We start from the raw sequence: 20,573 nt of genomic DNA, 5'->3' as shown, positions 1-20,573 counted from the left end.
TATTTTCACTTTGAAGTTTTGGGTTACTTTGGTTGAATGTCTAGAGTGGGATTTAAAAAAAATCTTTTTCTTATCTTTTTCTTCAGCCTTCAGTGAATGAAGGACAGCATGAAACCCAAAATCTCATTAGCCCATCAATTGTCATCTCCTTATTGATTACATGCACTCTGTCAGATTCTAACAGATATTAAACCTCATTGCATGTCAATTATCAAATATTAAATATTGTAACACTCCAGCTATCAGATGCTGCCAGATATGAAACCAATGCATCTCAGCTATCACTTACTGTCAAAAGATGAAATATCATCAAATACCCAGCAATCTTTTGGTTAAAAAAAAAGAGAATATTGTATTTGCAGATGATTCTTTTTTCCCCATCAAAATGTGTGGAGGAATTCCTGGGTTTAATAGCAAATTCATTGTTCACTTGCTACATCCCAATCAATCTTTCGGGGTGTTAGCTATAGGTAGTTGTGGAATTTCTCCATTCAGCTGCTTTCCTTTCTCAATCTGTTCCCCAAAAAGCCAACTAAGTGACTAGTGAAAAGTGAGTTGTTTAACATCTGTCTCTCATTTAAAAAATCTTTTGATGTTTGACATCTGGATGCTTTGGTATCCAAATTGGGACCAACACCCAATAGAAGTATTAATCTAAACAGGGGTGTCAGACTGGATTTCATTGAAGGCTGCATCAGGGTTGTGTTTGACCTGCGGGGAGGGCATAGCCAGGCTGGGTGTGGCCAGTTCAATGTCATTCATGTCAGGACACCTGTGATGGCCCAGTGCTAAGGCAGGACTTTCCCCAGACTCTTCCTCCTTCTCATTATAATCTCCTTCCTTCCTTCCTTCCTTCCTTCCTTCCTTCCTTCCTTCCTTCCTTCCTTCCTTCCTTCCTTCCTCCCTCCCTCCCTCCCTCCCTCCCTTCCTTCTACTTTCTTCTTCCTTCCCCTTGTTCCTTCTTTTTCCTTCCTTGCTCTCTTCCCATTTTTTCCTTCTTTTTCTCTTTTTCCTCTTTCCCTTTCTCTTTTCCTATCCCTTCTTGCATGCTCAAATGCAAAAGGGGAAATGTGCAGCCCTCCTGAGCTCTGTTTTAGCTGCCAAACGCACTGGGGCCCAGTCCTTCACTGTTTCCAGGGAGGCCACAAGAGCCAAGGTGGCGCAGTGGTTAAAATGCAGCACTGCAGGCTACTGCTAGATCAGCAGGTCAGCGGTTCAAATCTCACCGGCTCAGGGTTGACTCAGCCTTCCATCCTTCCGAGGTGGGTAAAATGAGGACCCAGATTGTTGGGGGCAATATGCTGACTCTCTGTAAACCGCTTAGAGAGGCCTGAAAGGCCTATGAAGCGGTATATAAGTCCACTGCTATTGCTATTGCTATTGCTATTGCCATATCTAAGCACTACACAGGGCATATTCAAGCCTGCAGGCCTTGAATTTGACACCCCTGATCTAAAGCAATGTTGCTCAACTAGGACAATTTAAAATGGGGCAATTGGCTGGGCAATTCTGGGTGTTGAATCCTACAGCGCTTTAGCCAAACACTTGTCCATAGACAGGATAAAGAAAGAACACATATTGTCAGGGTTCCAAATAGCATCCAAAAGTAAATCAGAGTCTGAGGCAAAGTATTCCTCAAAGTTCCAATTTATTAAGGGAGCCATGTTGGCACATCTGGGAAAACACCAATCTGAAAGCTTCCCAGTTTTCCCCACCCGGTTGAAAGTTCAAGATCTTGCCCCCACACCCACAAGTCCATCCCATGGTCCAATCGCCCACTGGCATTATGGCAGTTCCACCCATCTAATTCCGGTCAGGTGCAGAGGTGCAAAGACAAAGGATGACCTTGGCTTTCTAGAAAGGATTTTGTTATGGCTACATAGCATCTAACTCCATACAATCCCCCCTCCCACTTTCCCACAATAGAAAATGCATAGTACAATAATAAAAAATGTAGCAGGCCAAAGATCCACAAGAAAAGATGGCTGCAGGCCTGACATATAGTGTGTTTCCAAAATGGAAGAAAGACCATTGCCAAGAGGAGCGTGTGCTTGCTTGCCTTTAGTATTTCACAAGATTTCCAGAGGCTACTAGGGTGACCAGGCTGTATTGATCAAATGATGATTTAATTTGAACTAAAGAAGTAGCTCTTTGATTTTGACTGTTGTAACGCTAATGAATAAACCTCCTTCACTCTTCCCATGTTTGCTTGGAAAGGTTGCACTGTGAATCACTGTGAGAGGTGATTACATCTTTAACAGGGTGTTTCATGAAAGGTTGTTAGTCAAGATGGATTCCCTGCCAACACTGTAGCATCTTTTGACTCAGATTTGCAGAGCTAAACAATCAGTCGATTGAATATTTATTTGAAATAGCTTTCAACTGTAAGCATCCTAAAGGTAAAGGTAAACGGAGTGAGCTCCTATGAGTTGTCCCAGCTTCTGCCAACCCAGCAGTTCGAAAGCATGTAAAAATGCAATTGGAAAAATAGGGACCACCTTTGGTGGGAAGGTAGCAGCGTTCTCTGCGCTTTCGGTGTTTAGTCATGCTGGCCACATGACCATGGAGACCTCTTCGGACAGTGCTGGCTCTTCGGCTTTGAAATGGAGATGAGCACCACCCCTGGAGTTGGGAATGACTAGCACATATGTGCAAGGGGAACCATTACCTTTACCTTTATACATTCTACATATAGAGAATATCTAGAGTACTGCTTTATAAATCACAAAGTATCTTCAAGATCCTTACCAATTTTGTTATCTGTGTATTCTCCAAAGCACTTTAAGGCACACTGAAAAGCAATGGATGGAAAATAATGATTGAGAGATCCAACTAGAAGTAAGGATAATTTTTTTTGACAGTGAGAAGAATTAATCAATGAAAATAGCTTGCCTCCCAGAGTTGTGGGTGCTCCATTACTGGAGGTTTTCAAGAAGAGACTGGACTGCTGTCTGTTTGGAATGGTATAAGGTCTTCTGCCTTGAGCAGAAGGTTGGACTAGAACAAGGGTCACCAACCTTTTGGACCTCAGGGACCACTAAATTCATAATTTTAAATCCTGAAGACCACATATTTTTTTAAAAATAGAAATAGTATTTAGTGCAATATTTAAAAATGCAAATAGTTTTTTCTGAAGACCACCAAAATTTACTTGCAGACCACCAGTGATCCACGGATCACTTGATGACCACTGAACTAGAAGACCTCTCAGTTCTAGTCTAGTGAAGAGAAGGACCAGGGGAGACAGGATAGCAGGCTTCCAATATTTGAGGGGCTGCCACAGAGAGGAGGGGGTCAAGCTGTTTTCCAAAGCCTCCGAAGGCCAGACAAGGAATAATGGATGGAAAATGAACAAGGAGAGATTCAACCTGGAAATAAGGATAAATTTTCTGACAGTGAGAGCAATCAACTGATGGAACAGAAGTTGCCTTCAGAAGTTGTGGGAGCTTCATCACTGGAAGCTTTCAAGAAGAGATTGGACTGCCATCTGTCAGAAATGGTCCATGCTTGGGTGGGGGGTTGGACTAGATCATCTACAAGGTCCCTTCCAACTCTGTTAATCTATTATTATATGTGTTCTATGATCAGGAACAGGGCTGATAATATAATTGGTGTTCTCTTCACAAGGTCTCCATATAAATAAAATGCTACATCAGTTTCCAAATCTAAATAAACCCTTTGTGGCAGTAAAATATTGCTTTCCCATATTTTGATAGAGCAACAAAAAGAAAAAAAAACCCCACAAAGCCCTTAATTATATCAAGAAAGCTGGAAATTACATGCAATTTTTTGAGTCCTATCAAAGAAGAAGATTGGCAAAGTCAAACTATGTGGAAATGTCAGTTTTGAAAAAGTGTTGTTAAAGCATCTCGTGTATAAGAGCACATTTTCTTTCCCACCCATTCTTCCCTAACCAGAGTGTTAAAACTCTGCAGACTAACTTCACTAAATCAAAATGGGTGTCCTCTAAATAATTGGGAATGTTATTGGCTTCAATTGATTTAACAATACCTTTTTGTCGTGGTGAAACTTCATCTTGGAAGCTGTGGATACCAGCATGAATTAAAAACAAGGCAGCATTTACAAGTGAGCAAAACATCCGTCACCATTTTTCATTTCAGAAAGGGTACCATATCCGGTAGATGAGATATTACTAACATAACTCAATCTTCTCAGGGAGATAAAATAAAATTAAAACCATTGCAAATTAAAGATGTGGACAGCTTGAGTCATAAATCTTTTGGGGCTCAAAGATGGAGTGCCTTCCATTTTCTGCTAAATTATAATGCAGCCAACAAACGGGCCACATTTTTTTGGTTAGAATCGCAAATGCTTATAACCAATAATGTCCCTTTGCCAACAATTTCACTGTTGGAGAATGAGAGTTTCCAGATACATACATATGTTGTGTTTGTGCTGATAAATAAATAAATAAAGGGAGATTAGTATAGATCTATTTCAAGCTATTTAGCTCTCATCAGCTAGCCATACCCTTACTGGGATTTGAACCTGGGCTGTTTTACATGTTAGGCACTTGTATTAGCCTCTAAGCCACAAGCTCTCCTCCCTTATCATCTGAGCCAAGGAAATGATTAAGTGTTATGTCAAAGCACCCGGTGTGTCCAAATATGGGGGGCGAAACACCGGGTGCTTTGACATAACATTTACACACACACACACACACACACACACACACACAAACACACACAAACACACACACATCAAAAGCTGTGCCAAATTTGACTCGAACCAGGAATGTCCTCAGGTGGGGGAACGGCATGAAGAATGAAACAGAACAAAGCAAAAACAAAACAACAACCTGTTATTTTTAAAATGCGGAGAGTCCTTGATTTACAACAGTACATTTAGTGACCGAAGTTACAACATCACTGACAAAATTGACTTATGACCATTTTTCACACTTAGAACCATTGCATCATCCCCGTGGTCACATGATCAGAATTCAGGCACTACTGACTCATATTTATGGCAACACGGGCAAGAAAGGTCATAAAATGGGGAAAACTCTTAGTTGTGATGCATCTCCCATCCCTTCTCCCAAGTCCACAGGGTAAAGAAAGGAAAGCTCAAAAAAGCAACCATTTCTAAACTTAGAATTATCCATATAAAACTAAAGGCTGGCAAATGATCCTTAAAAAAAAAAATTCTTCCCAGTAGTTTTAACAGATTAACAGAGATAATCTGTTGCGCTGGCCAGCTGACTTCAGTCTTCTTTTGAAGCCATTTTTTGCCCTCCGGAGGCTTCAAGGAAGCGCAGAGCGCAAAAACCCAGCCCTACGGGCAAACAGGAAGTTCAAAAACATACTTCTGGTTTGCTTGTGGGGCTGGTTTTAGCGCTTCAGAGCCTTCAGGGGCCTCCAGGAGGCTTCCCTGAAGGCTCCAGAGGATGAAAAATGGCCCTATGGACAAACCGGAAGGGACTTCCAATATTTGATTGGAACGGACTTCCGGTTTGCTCATAGGGTCATTTTTGCCCTCAGGAGCCTTCAGGGAAGCATCCTGAAGGCCCCTGAAGGCTCCCGAGGACGGAAAATGGAAAATCCGTTCCAATCAAATATTGGAAGACTGCTATCATGTCTCCCCTGGCCCTTCTTTTCACTAGTCTAGGTAAAGGTAAAGGTAACGTAACATGCTAGTAGTTCCCGACTCTAGGGGGCAGTGCTCATCTCCGTTTCAAAGCTGAAGACCCAGCGCTGTCCAAAAACGCCTCTGTGATCATGTGGCCAGCATGACTAAATGCTGAAGGTGCACGGAACGCTGTTACCTTCCCACCAAAGATGGTCCCTATTTTTCTACTTGTATTTTTAATGTGCTTTCGAACTGCTACGTTGGCAGAAGCTGGGACAAGTAATGGGAGCTCACTCCGTTACATGGCACTAGGGATTTGAACCACCAAACTGCCAACCTTTCTAATCAACAAGCTCAGCATCTTAGCCACTGAGCCACCCGTCCCTTAGACTAGACATACCCAATTTCTGTAACTGTGTTTTAGCTTCCAGTCCCCTACTTATCCTAGCTGCTCTTCTCTGCACTTTTTCTAGAGTCTCAATATCTTTTTTATAGTGTGGTGTCCAAAACTGGATGCACATATTCTAAGTGTGGTCTTACTAAGGTTTTATAGGATGGTATTAGTATAAGGTGACCAGATTTTCAGATTGGTAAAGAGGGACACCTTTGACTGGGGTGGGGGTGGGGGCTTGATTAAAAATTTTATATGGAGCAACAAAAATTTTCATATAACGCAAAAATAGTATTGTAATTTTTTTTATTTCAACATAACTACAATTTACAAATATAAATTGTAACTGTTGCCAAACATCAAAATTTTGATCACATGACCATGAGGATGCTGCAACGGTCACTAAGTGTGAAAATGGTCGCTAAGTGTGAAAAATGGTCATCAGTCACTTTTTACAATGCCATTGTAACTTTGGTCACTAAGCCCATTATACCACCTTTCTTGCCACAGTTCTTAAATGAATAACTGCAGCTGATAAGTTAGTAACATAAGTGATCTGTGATAAGAGCCTGGAGGAAACACTTTGTGGCTTTGAGGTGGATAGAAGCTACTTGAGATCGACCAATCAATCAGTCTCAAGACATGGAGACTCTGGAAAGAGTGCAGAGAAAAGCAAGAAAGATGATTAGGGGATCAGAGGATAAAATATATGAACAGTTGCAGGAATTGTGGATTTCTAGTCTATAGAAAAGAAGATCTAGGAGTGACATGATGGCAGTCTTCCAATATTTGAGGGGCTGCCCCAAAGAAGAAGGGGTCAACCTATTCTCCAAAGCCCCTGAAGGACAAGAAGCAATTGATGGAAACTAACCAGGGAGAGAAGCAACCTAGAACTAAGGAGAAATTTCCTGACAGTGAGGACAATTAACCAGTGGAACGGCTTCCCTCCAGAAGTTGTGGGTGATCCATCACAGGAGGTTTTGAAAAAGATAATGTACAACAATTTGCCTGAAATGGTATCAGGTCTCCTGCTTGAGCAGGGGGTTGGACTAGATGACCTCCAGCTCCGGTATTCTGCATTCTTCTCTAAGAAAGACAACAGGGGCTGGAAAGTCCATTTAGTGGCTTGCAATGGCCATTGCAACCCTCATTCCACAATGTCGGTGTTGCAACTGTTGACCAAACTGTTGGTCAAATCAGAATTGAGCTGGAGGGGACCTTGGAGGTCTTCTAGTCCTTCCCCCCTCAAGCAGGAGATCCTATCCATTTTAGACAAGTGGCTGTCCAGTGCCTCTTCTTAAAATTTGCTGACCGACGCTGCGGCTGAGCTGAAGCCGGCAAAGCCCAGCACCCCTGCCTGCCCAGCTGAGGTGTTCCTAGCGGAGGAGTGGGAGGGGGAGGCACCGCCGCGGTGCCTCCTCCTCCCCCTCTGCTAGAACACACCTCAGCTGGGCAGGCAGCTTAACAATTCCCAGATCGTCATTATTTGTAACCATAGAGCATGAATTGCCTCTTGAGGTCATCCGTGAGAATTTACGACTGGTCAACAAAAGCACGTGATTCCCAAACGCACCCCCCCCATCCACCCATATTTGGCCTCATAGCAAAAACGAAGTACAGTGCATCGCTATAACTCATTAATACATCATAAATTCTCAAGCACGGGGGCTATAACCACCACAAACCCCACAAATCAAGCCCTCCAAGATACAAACCCACATGAGTTATTACTTTGTACATTCGTTCTTAGGACGCTACCCTAATGCCCCAGACTATCAGCTGTTAAATTATGGGACCGGCAGATCCATGGATGGATCCTATAGAGATCCAGGCAACATGCACGCCGGCTCTTACGGGGGGATACAAATACAATGAAATGGATCTGAGCATCAGCGGATCAGCCACCACCACCTCCTCCTCCTCCTCCAGCCAATTTGGAGCGGTTGGGGAGAGGTCTCGCGTCTTTTCTGCCCAGGCAGCGCTCGAAAGCAGGTTAAGAGAGGCATTCAGCTGCTCCTTGTCCTGTCCCGAATCCCTCCCTTGCACAAGCAGCACCAGTAGTGGCGGCACCAAAGAAAGCCGTGGAAGCAAGACAGCCGGGTCCTCCCATGCCAACCAGTACCTTCTGTTGGCGCAGTTAGCGTCACCGCGTTTGCTGAAATAGACAAAACCAGCGCGTCCTTGCGAACTGAAGAGAGCGGTTCTCAAGCCAACAACGGCGCCCGAATTCAGACGGAGCCGAACGCCACCTCCACGTCGGCCGCATAAAACCTGCCCCCTTCTTGTCTCCGACCCACCCCCTTCCCAATGGGACAAGAAGGTGGAGGGCTGGTCTTGCAAACGGGGATCAGCGCACTCGCCACCTCCCCCTCCCCCGGGAGGTGCTCTGCAGTGGGACAGATGAATGGAGGGGGAAATCACCCCTTCCTCCTCCGAGCCCCCCAAACCCCATCTTCCCTGGCCTGCACCCCTGCACCCAGGGTCCTTTGGGTTTGGGGGTAATCCGAATGGGTGGAGCGGGGGATCCCTGGGGCGGAGGCCTCCCGGTGCAACGGTCTTCCACAGCTCTGGAGTGAACCTTTGCCTTCCCCGCCCAGGATTGCAAGGCTGGAGGCCTCGGCAGCAGCCACCCCCACCCCCAGCCGGCCAACCCTCGCCTGTACCATGAGCGGCGGGACCCACGCAGTTCCTCTCCTCCCTGGCACCGTCCTGTGGGTGTGCGAGTGCTGGGTGCAAGCACTGAATGGCCGGCCAGCCCGGAAGGCTGCCGGCAGGGCTCGGCCGCCATTCAGCGACACATGTTTCACTGAATGGCGGCCGAGGGGCACGCTAAACTGCCGGCATGACTTTGAAGTGCTGGCTTGCCTTCCGCATGGGCTGACGTGGAAGGCAAGCGGCAAGCCAGCACTTCAAAGTCATGCCAGCAGTTTAGCGTGCCCCTCGGCCGCCATTCAGCGAAACATGTTTCGCTGAATGGCGGCCGAGTTCTAAACTGCCGGCATGACTTTGAAGTGCTGGCTTGCCTTCCGCGCGGGCCGACGTAGAAGGCAAGCCAGCACTTCAAAGTCATGCCGGCACTTTAGCGTGCTGGCAGGCAGGGCTGGAGCGAGAGAGCGAGCGTGCTCCGTCCCGGTGGGTGCATGAGCGGAGCACTTTTCCAGTGCTCCTGTGCCTGGAGAGCTCCGTCTGCATATGAGCCCGGGATCTGCCGCTTGCACTCCCTTGCTCCGCCCCGCCACCCGCCTTCCCTATCTAGGGGTTCCTCCAGCAGAAGTAGCAGAGTCACGTCAAGTGCCGCTCTGCCTTCCTCCGCGCTCTTCCCACCCGGATGCCCAAAGCCTCCCAGCCCACCCGGCCCGGGGCGAGTCAGCTGCAGTGCAGCGGGCGGCGATCCCACTACCATCCTCCCGCTCACTCACCCTGCCCGTCACTCACTCTGAGTTCGGAGAAGAAGCGGCAGCCCCAGGTGGCTCTTTTCGCGGAGGCTTTCCCATGGCTTGTCCGGAAGTGGGGCTGGAAAGGCGAGCTCGCTGCCCCGCCCATCTGCCCGCTCACTCGCTACGCTACCCCACCCATGCGAGCGGCAGCGGATGGGCGGGGGAGCGAGTCGAAGAAGGCGCCAAAATTAAGCGGGATCTTTTGGGAATGGCCCGGGACACGGGAAAAGTTATGAGAAGGCGTGCCTGTCCCACCAAATGCGGGATGTCTGGTCACCTTATATTAGTACCTCCTTTGATCTTGATTGTATCCCTCTGTTAATGGAACAAATTGCATTGGCTTTTCTGGCTGATGCTGCACACTGTTGCCTCATCTTTAATTGGTTGTCCACTAAGACTCCAAGATCCCTCTCACAGTCACTGCTATTAAGCCTGGTTTCACCCAGTGGGTATACAGTATGTTCTTTTGTTTGTTTTTTTGCCTAAGTGTAAGACTTTACTTTCCTCTACTTTAAATTTCATTTTGTTAGATAGGGCCCAATGTTCAAGTCAAGTTAAATCATTGTTAGCATCTTTCCCATTTCTTTGTTTCTCCTGGGTTGTTTAATAGCAATAGCACTTAGACTTATATATCACTTTATGGTGCTTTAGAGCCCTCTCTAAACAGTTTACAGAGTCAGCCTCTTGCCCCCAGCAATCTGGCTCCTCATTTTTCTGACCTCGGAAAGATGGAAGACGAAGTCAACCTTGAACTGGCGAGAATCAAACTACTGGCAGTCAGCAGAGTCAGCCTGCAATCCATATTGCAGATGATATTATTTGGAGGATTGAACTTTTATTTGCGATCAAAATTCTGTGAGTTTTTGGGGTATGTGTCTCCATTGCTGGAGGTTTTCAAGAAAAAAACTGAACCATCGTTGATTCTTCCCTTGAGCACAAGGGTAGACTAGAAGACCTTCAAACTCCCTTCCAGCTCATGTGATTCCATGACTGAAAGAGAAATCCAGCTTAGCTTTTTTTATTGTCTCTCTTTTGAATGGCATGTAAACGTACTGTATCTCTATGTATCTATTGATGGAAGGCTGAGTAAACCTTGATCCTGGTGAGATTCGATCTGCCAAATTACAGGCAGCCGGAAGTCAGCAGAAGTAGCCTGCACTGCATCACCGTGGCTCACACTGATTGCTAAATTACTGATATTTGGAATTTGCCAGGGTTAGGAAGTAATTAGTATTTCTATCCTTCTTTTCACTTTTTTAAAAAACCTTTTCGGCTTTTTGGATTTCTTGAATGGTTCTGGTCTTGCTTACATAATAAACCAGGCATGGAATTGGTGGATAAATCTGAATGGTTAGGGATGGACAATGATAAATTTGGCCAGAATAATCATAAAGTCAGCGTGAAGAAGCATTTTTGATGTCTGACTGGAGATTTCAATCTAGATACAGAATACACTGCCCAGAATGTTAGCAAAAACTGGATGCATGGATATGATTTTGCTTCCCGAAGCACTTAATTCATTTGTGGTCCCAGAACTTGAGAATATTTTGCCCGAGCAATGGCTGCTCTTTGCTGACTTTTAAAGATTTATCGTTCCTGCTCTACCCTTGTTTAATTTTAGCTTGCTGTTTTTCCAGCCCTGACTGAAGCTTATGCTTTTTCTCCGCTTCTTTAGCAACAAAGGCATTGAATATTTATTGTTTTATTTTATTTTGTCTTTCCAGTGGTGTCACAAGCCACTTTGGGATATTTTCCCCCGTTCCTGCTCCATCTAAGCCACCCCAGAGCTGCCTGCCTGCATGAATAAATAAATACGAATAATATAGACTTAAACTGATAGCTGTATCATGGGAAGCTGTCAACAGCAAAACGTCTGGCAGAGATACCGGGCAGAAAAATGGATACAACAGTGAGTGACTCACTCAGAACAATGCAAGAGGACTGAAGGAAGGTTGCCCCATGCAAGTCGGTGACAAGATTAGGAAGACTTGCATATGTATGACAGTGATAAGAGCAACCCAGTAATCAACCGACAGCTCTCTTTGGAGTTTATCGGCTGCAATGGACTGCAAATTCTATGCTTTAAATTAGACCCCAGAGGCTTGGAGAGAAAGCGACAACACACATCCAAGCTGGTTTTGTTCTTAACCAAAATTTATTGACACTTGTCATTCTCTCTATTAAACAGTATCATCTCACGATTAACATTTTAATGTGGTCTTCCTCCAAGATGGCTTTATTAACTGGTGGCCTGGCATCTCCACTGTGCCTTGCTTTCGACATAAAGGAAGAAGGTGAGAGGGGAAGAGATGGAGAGGCAGGCAAATTCTGGCCCAGTTCTTAATATTTTTGTGTGTTGTTTTCTTTCTTTCTTTCTTTCTTTCTTTCTTTCTTTCTTTCTTTCTTTCCTTCCTTCCTTCCTTCCTTACTTCCTTCCTTCTTTTATCTTTTTCCTTTCTTTGTTCTTTCCTTCCTTTCTTCTTTTTTCTTCCTCCCTCCCTCCCTCCCTCCCCCTCTCTCTTGTTTTTTATCTATCTATCTATCTATCTATCTATCTATCTATCTATCTATCTATCTATCTATCTATCTATCTATCTATCTATCTATTATCTATCTATCTATCTATCATCTATCTATCTATCTATCTATCTATCTATCTATCTATCTATCTATCTATCTATCTATCTATCTATCTATCTATCATCTCTATCATCAATCATCTATCTATTTTGCTGCCTACCTCCACTGACTTTCAGATCTGGCCCTGCTTGTTTTTTAGGAAAGAGACTCAACTCCAGTAAAGGAGAATATTTGTAGCTCAGGGTTGAAATTAGGAAGCTAAACGTATAAAAAATGGTTGCTGGAATTGGGTATGTCTAGTTTAATGAAAAGAAGAACTACTAGGGGAGACATGATAGCAGTCTTCCAATATCTCAGGGGCTGCCACAAAGGAGAGGGAGTCAAGCTATTCTCCAAAGCACGCAAAAGCAAGATAAGAAGCAATGTGTGGAAACTTATCAAGGAGAGAAGCAACTTAGAACTGAGGAGAAATTTCCTGTCAGTGAGAACAATTAACCAGTGGAATTTCTTGCCCTCAGAAGGAGGCTTTCAAAAAGAGACTGGACAGTCATTTACCAAAAATGGCATTGGGTCTCCTGTTTGACCAGGGAGTTGGACTAGAAGATCCCCAAGGTCCCTTCCATCATTCTATGTTCTATTCTATCGTAGAAAAGCTTGTGCCAATTCCAATCAGGTTCCCCACTGCTGTCTTGGGACTGATTTTGAACTGCACATTTCTTGAAATAATTTGGATTTCTATGACCTTTTTCAAAGTTTGGAGAACATTAATACACACAACATTTTCTCCTCTGGCTAGAGATTGTCAGAAGGCACAATTATCGGCAGCATTCTTACCTTAAATGTCCTTATTTAGAATAGGTGAGGATGGAAGAGGAATTTGATAGATTGAGATGGATTATTGCTGTTCTTTTTTGCTTAACTGTTTAATTTCCAGGAACAAAATGGACCAGATAGCCTCAACGTGCTTTCCAACTGTTAAATCTTCCTTATAAGGCAGGTCTTTGTGTGGATAGTTTTCATGCTCTCCTGATTGATACAAAAGCTACAATTGCTCAAGCATAATTATAATTGTTCCTTGCTGTCTCCATTTTTAACCACTTGCCTGATAAAGTATTTTGGAGAATCTGGAATATTCTTTTGTGCCATATTAGTAATTCCTAACAACAATATAACTCCACAAAGTATGTTTATTACATTTATTATACTCACACTCTTTATATTTTTTTACATTGTAAACTGACACTGTATTGGCCTTTGGCAGTAATTAAATCCATCCACCAACATTTAAAACAGAGAACATACCTTTTTTAAAAAAGAAATGCAATCAGCTGTAACCAATTTCACATTCCGTGGCTGCATGTCTTCATATTTGGGTATTACACATGTTATCTGTATTTGTCAGACTTCACACCTGGTAAAGAAATAAATCTCAGCTCTCCAAACACTTAACCCCGTATTCAGGAATTTGCTTACCACAACAACTCAAGACATAGCACAGGGAGGTGCATTGCTTTATTGCTTTATTGTAGACAAGATAAAAGTAGAGTACATATAAAAGATCTGCCTACTGCAGCATATAGAAATCAAAGTCTCTCTCCCCCCCTCTCTCTGTGTATATCTATTTATTCTCTCTCTCTCTCCCTCTGTATATCTCTATATCTCTATCTATCTACCCTGTTTCCCTGAAAATAAGACCTCCCTGGATAATAAGCCCTCCCCTGAAAATATTGCAACACAGCAGCAGCCAAGAGGTGACTACGCTCGCCACCTCCTGCACCTCAAAAATAATAAGACCTCCCCGAAAATAAGGCCAAGCACATATTTCAGGCCTACAGCCATATTTTCTTCTGGATGTTTGGCCTGCCACACTTTCTATTATTTTACTATACATTTTCTATTGTGGGAAAATGGGAGGAGGGATTGTACAGAGTTAGATGATATGTAGCCATAACAAAATTCTTTCTAGAAAGCCAAGGTCATCCTTTGTCTCTGCACCTGACTGGAACTGGATGGGTGGAACCGCCAGCATGGCAGTGGGCGATTGGACCATGGGATGGACTTGTGGGTGTGGGGACAAGATCTTGAACTTTCAACTGGGTAGGGAAAACCAGGAAGCTTTCAAATTTTTGGATTTTCCCAGATGTGCCAACATGGCTCTCTTAATAAATTGGAACTTTGAGTAATGCTTTGCCTTGGACTCTGATTTAATTTTGGATGCTAATTGGAACCCTGACATTGGGGTTCAAAAGAAAATAAAACCCTGTCTTATTTTTGGGGAAACACAGCAACATTATTTAACATTCTTAAACTGATAAACAAGTTGGAGACCAGCTCCAGATAAGAAAAGTCCGTTAGTCTGACTTATCTTTTTCGTGAACTCTAAACAACCTTTTTCCTTACAATTACACCCCTTCTGACATCAGACCTCATTTTAATGTGTAATATTATGGGATGCAAATAGGTAACATGTTTGACTACATAAAACTGATTTCCTATGCGAAGGGGAGGTTACTTTTATTCTGTCCAATCCTCTTGTATTTTCTTTGTTATGTTAACTATAAAAAGGAGGGAAACATGGTGTTTAGGAGTCTCTCCTTCCTTTTTCAAAGTGACAGGTCCCACTTTACCAGGGTACCGAAATTAACTGCTTTTAAATGATCTTCCAACTTAGTTGCTTATTGGGAAGGTAAACTGAGGCAGATTTGGTTTTCAGTGCCCAGCTTTCATTTCATTTTTTAAACAAAAACATTTTGAACAGCTTTTCCTGGTTTTTAAAGCGGTCTATTTATATTACATTGGTTGTAGAAAGAAAGGAGTTCCATATTAAGCAACATAGGACTTGATGACAAATGCAATCTTAATTGAATGACAAGGTTTAGTTCATTATTTATCTCTCGGCATGTAAATTATAGATAGCAATGAATTTTACATGCTTTTGGTGCCCATTACTTAATTCAGGCCAAAGGAAGGGTGGGGGAAACTACCATAGAAGTTGATGTTGTAAAGAGCAATCTCTTTGAGTTTTTATACGAGGCACACTTTTGACGCACCATCATCTGTCAAAATGAAAAATTAATGGGGCTTCCTTAATTCATCATGTTCTGCTTCTGCCCTGTTTTAAAAAAATACACTCAACTCGGTTACATAAGGAACAATCTGAGGGCTGGGAAGAGAGAGACAACTTGCATCTAGAGTGTGAGAAAAATAATTATTCTTGAACCACATGTGCAGTTTGTCAGTTGATTTTCTTTATACATTGGAAAGGACAGCTTAGCAGACTTCAGAAATTGTGGGTACTTTTGGCTTCTCCAGGGATACCCATAGTTGGGTCATGAAGAGACACCCTACTTAAGGTGGATGAAATGTCATCTAAGACATCATAAGAGACATACCCCATGACATACCCATAGATGGGCTTTTGTAGGAGATGACCAGGCTGAGGCTGAGGGAGGGGTCAAATGTGCCATCAGTCTTGAGTTCCTTTATGCCAACAAGAGATCTAAGTCCAGCCCACTTTGAATTTCTTCTACTCTTATTTCCCACTAATTTCCTTTGGCTGTTAGTAGTTCAGATTCTTGTGGAGAGCTTAAACTTTCAATGACTCTTTATACCCATTTGAACCAGAGGTGGTATTCAGAAGGTTCTGACTAGTTCTGGAGAACTGGTAGTGGAAATTTTAAGTAGTTCAGAGAACTGGTAAATGCCACCTCTGACTGGCCCCGCCCCCATTCTATTCTCTGCCTCTTGAATCCCAGCTGATTGGGAGGGAATGGGGATTTTGCAATATCCTTCTCCTGGAGTGGGGAGGGAATAGAGATTTTACAGTATCCAGCACGAGGCCTGGGTAGATTAATATGGAGGATAGACTGTTACCCAAGCAGCAGATCCCCACTCTTCACGTCGCTGAAATAGTCCAATGGAACGGCAGAGCCAATATGATTGGTTCCAGTTGCATCACATAAGTTACCAGAATGTGATTGTACACAGTCACGAACTGCTTCCAGGACTCCGGCTCCGGATTTTGCCTCAAGGTTGACTTCTGAAGCCTTTTCCAGAAGTGGATGTAGCCACAAGGCAGTGGAGGTTTGTAATCAGAATTTCCCTTCTCCTAGAAGATGGTTCTGATGCTTGATCTGTGGTTGGGGCATAGAGCTCTCTTCCGCCTTCCAAACCATTGGCCGTCTTCTCCTGTAACCCTGGAAAGGGGCCCTTACGAGGTGCTCCCAGCCAGACCAGCTGGACCAAAGTTTTTTAAGGAGGTGTGTTCTGACCCCCCTTGACGGCTCGTTAACAAACGCAGGGAGACAAACTTAAAGGACTTCTGTCTTTATCAGTTTTCAGTTCAAACTGGCTTCGAGCCCAGAAAATAACATAAACACAAAACTCCGATAAGAATTCAAACAAAAGCTCTTACAAACGCTGCAGTCTTCTGCAGTCTTCACAGATCAGGTTTACATGAAACACCAAAGCACTTGTCCAAGTGTAACAGGCATAAATCACGATTAGTAATCAAACAATCTTTTACCAAACACGCAACATGAAGGAACGTTGACTCCAGCGACTGGGGCGTGGCAGCATCCCTCCTTTTATCTCCCAACTTGCTTCTAACCACTCCCAGCTGCCTAATGAATCTTGATCCCGAAAAGACTCTCAGCAGAACTGCTGAGTCACAACAGAGGTGTTACTCCTCCACCACTCACCCTTTGTCCTGGCTTGTGACAGGCAGAGCCTGGCTTCCCATATGTTGGGCCCAGGATGGCGGGTTTAATGAATTATTATAGTAACTTGTATTTTATATGTAAGATTTATAAGCCACCCAGAAACCTTCTTTGGTGGCTTATAGATCTTACTTATAAAATGCTTCTGGCTTTGTTCCTTTTGGCTCCTGCAGTCAAATATTCAATCCTGTTCCAATGCTCAGAGAATTCAATTTTTCTATGTTTCATTATGCTACTCTCTCTCCTTAACTTGCCACACTTCCATTAAGCCACCTTGCATTTCATTTTCTCACCTGGGAAGACCAGGAAGGCCATAGAGTGTTGGAAAAAATGCTTAGCAGGCAACAACAGCAGCAATCGGAGCCAGCTGACACCGTCTCTAACAATAAAATCACTGCCAAAACACCATTAAGGAAAATTGGAAAACCACTCTCAAGCATCCAGAAATAATGTAGAAAGAATAAAACTTCCTTCACAATAGAGGAAAACATTGGAAAGAGACATGGCTGATTTCAACATAGCATTAAAGGAAGTTTACTTTTAATTTTAACCTTAAGGAGACATTTACTAACAGTGAGAACAATTAGTCAGTGGAACAGCTTGCCACCAGAAGTTGTAGGTGCCCCATCACTGAAGACTGGAGAGCCACTTGTCTCCAATTGAATAGAGCCATGATGGCATGCGAGCAGTCACCTGTTACCCTTCCGGATTCTGGCACACCGGCCAGCTAGTCTTCACTTGGGCTGGAGCGCTGCAAACTGAAAGAGCAGCCACCCGGTGCGCATGTGCACACACCGGGAAGATGACTACCTGGTATTCTGGTTTCTGATACACGTATACACATGAAGACCAGGTAGCCGGTGCACACAAGAAACTGGAAGATCATTTTCCCAGCATGCGTATGTGCACCGGGGAGGGGCTGCTCTTCCAGTTTCTGGCACACGGGCATGTGAGTTTCCTCTTTGGCACTCGGTAATGAAAAGTTTCACCAAATCTGGTAACATGCTTGTGAAGAAGGCACAGAAGAGGCTGCACTTCCTGAGAATGCTCAGGAAGATAAATCTATCTCAGCATCTACTTCTGTCCTACTATCACAGCACCGTTGAGAGTGTCGTGACATATGGCATTCTTGCATGGTATGGGAGCAGCTCTGCAGCGGACAAAAAAGCTCTACAGAGAATCATTAAAACTGCCCAGAATATCATCGGGCTCCACCTACCAGCCCTGGATGACATGTTCGCATCTCGCCATTTGAGGAAGTTGCATAACATTCTCAGAGACTCTTCCCATCCTGCTTACAATCTTTTTAGACTGTTACAGAACAATTAAAATTCGGACCACACGTCTTCTGAATAGTTTCATCCCAGAGCTATAATTGCACTCAACAATGAACTAAAGGGCCACCACCAGTGAGCTGTTGGACAGCACTACTTGGTCTGTTGTGTGGATGCTTGGGTGGTTTAGGGGAATTCTTTTGATGGATGAGGCACCACATTCCTGAGTTTCTTCTCCCCCCATGCTCAGCAGGTTCTGACCAGTTCTGGAGAACCTGTAGCAGAAATTTTGAGTAGTTTGGAGAACCGGTAAATACCACCTCTGGCTGGCCCTGCCCCCATCTATTTTCTACCTCCTGAGTCCCAGCTGATCAGGAGGAAATGGGGATTTTGCAGTATCCTTCCCATGGAGTGGGGAGGGAATGGAGATTTTGCAGTATCCTTTCCCTGGAGCGGGGTGGGAATGGAGATTTTGCGGTATCCTTTCCCTGGAGTGGGGAGGGAATGGAAATTTTACAGTATCCTTCCCCTATCATGTCCCCAAGCCACACCCACAGAACCAGTAGTAAAAAAAAATCAATGCTACTACTATCTATCACCCTCCAATATTTGTGTCTTCTTTTGACTCTTTGCCTCCCATTCAAGCCACCAAAACTCTCCTGCTATTCCCACATACCCTTGTGGAATTTCTCCTGCCCCAAAGCCATGAGTAACCTGCACTCCAGTGACTTAGATTCTAACTGATTGGGACCAAAAAGCATTTTTTTCAGTACATACTGTAGAAGCAACATGCAGAATACAGTTGAGTACATGGAAAATAGCTCACTGAGATGACTCCAAAAATTGCTAATATTTGAAAGTGCGCAGGTGTAACAAGATTATTGAGGTGAGGAGAGAATTGCAACCTAGAGATATTGGAAGATGTTGCAGCAAAGTTCAATATTGGTTGCTGCTTTAAAAAAACAAAAACAAAACAACAGCAATATTATTGCAACGTTCAGTAGTGAAAGTATTCAGCCTATATTTAACTAGGCCGTGTCTTTTTCTACCCTGCCATAGACAAATACATTCTCCATTAGTCTTTCAACAGAAGCATTGGGAAAATGGCTTACCTTCAACACAAGATACTTGAAATTCTGCACTTTGTCAACATCATCAACATTTTGTTTTGATCTCTGACATAGAAGATTTGATCAGCAGAACAATTTATAGTCATCTAGAGTTTATACGTTTGACCGATAACCAAGAGATACAAAGGACTTGACACCAGGCAGAAAATGCTGTTGTGGACATCCTGCTTGCCCCCTCCAAAATCTCCTTCCTCTCTCATACATACATTTTATAAAAATGTTCAGCTAACATACATCATATCACAACTGGAGAACTGGGGAAGTGAGGCCTCTGTTTTGCTCCATCAGATCTCATGCCTCTTTGCTAACCCAAGTTCAAGGAAGCCCTTGTTATTAGTTGCAAAGTCGTGTCCAACCCATCACAACCCCATGGACAATGTTCCTCACCTTCCTGTCCTCTACCATCCCCCAGAGTCCATTTAAGTTCATGCCTACTTCTTCAGTGATTCCATCCAGCCACTTCATTCTCTGTCGTCCCCTTCATCTTTTGCCCTCCATCATTCCCAGTATGAGGCTCTTCTCCAGGGAGTCCTTCCTTCTCATTAGGTAGCCAAAGTCTTTGAGTTTCCTCTTCAGGATCTGGCCTTCTAAAGGGCAGTCAGGGTTGATCTCCTCTAGGACTTCTCCAGCACCATAGTTCAAAGGCCTCCATTCTTTGGCACTCAGCCTTTCTTATGGTCCAACTTTCACAGCCATCCATTGCAATTGGAAAAAGCCCTAAGCGTAGTCTTTTATGAGTTCTCTCGCTGAGAATGGAGCCCTCCCACTGTGTGATAACTCAGCTCAGAGTGTGCTTCTTCAATGACCTCTGTGGTTTTCCATCCATTCAGGCACCTGAAGTTCTAAGAAGTGAATGAAATAAATAATGAGTTACTTTTTAAAAATGTATCAATAAACTATAAAGTTCTTCCTGTTGCAAATTAACCAACAAATGTGCTCAGTAAAACAATATGTGATGACTTGCTAAAACTAACTTCCTTTGAAAACAGAAACATACACCCAAGACAAGGCCACCAGTTGGTGAGATAGGAACATTTGCCACTTAAGGTGAAACAACAAGGAGACACAGATAAGATAACTGGGATTCTGCAAGAGGGGTCATGTTGGCCCTTTATAGTGTAAAATGACTTAAAGAATGACTTAGGAGAATGGGAGGGCTTCTTCTTAGGCGTGGTGTGCAATGTTTAGGGACTATAAATTGTGTAGCTTGAAAACTGTTTTTTGCTCTCCTTATTCTCAATCCAACTTGGGAAGAGGCTAGGAGGCCACGCTTGCAACCGCTTTTCCATTTTCTTCAATAAACCTTTGAATTGTTAACCAGACTTTTTTCCTGTATTGTGAGGATTAAACTATTTGGGTCTTACATCTCACAGAAGAGCCAAGGCTTTTTAAACTCTACAGTCAACAGCAAGTCGTCTTGGTTGACCATGACCAAATGCTCCAACTCCCTTGTG

General features: G+C 43.7%; 1 protein-coding gene and 1 pseudogene across 1 annotated transcript in view; both read left to right on the top strand.

The window, feature by feature from the left end:
* The first annotated feature begins 7,699 nt into the window (after positions 1–7,699).
* Positions 7,700–8,248, top strand: LOC148042720 (homeobox protein Hox-B5 pseudogene; annotated as a pseudogene).
* A 3,399-nt stretch (positions 8,249–11,647) lies between these two features.
* LOC148042719 (2-aminoethanethiol dioxygenase-like) overlaps positions 11,648–20,573 on the top strand; it is a 28,346-nt gene continuing 19,420 nt past the window's right edge. The window contains exon 1 of the mRNA XM_087729254.1: positions 11,648–11,711. Coding sequence (XP_087585380.1) covers positions 11,648–11,711 — 64 coding nt within the window. The remainder of the gene's footprint in view (positions 11,712–20,573) is intronic.

Source organism: Thamnophis sirtalis, unplaced genomic scaffold (assembly GCF_051295495.1).
Source record: "Thamnophis sirtalis isolate CommonGarterSnake01/CBP01778 unplaced genomic scaffold, rThaSir2_p1.2 scaffold_14, whole genome shotgun sequence".
In the NCBI taxonomy this organism is placed as follows: Eukaryota; Metazoa; Chordata; class Lepidosauria; order Squamata; family Natricidae; genus Thamnophis; species Thamnophis sirtalis.
Note: the sequence above shows the minus strand (reverse complement) of the source record. Positions and strands in the feature narration are given on the sequence as shown.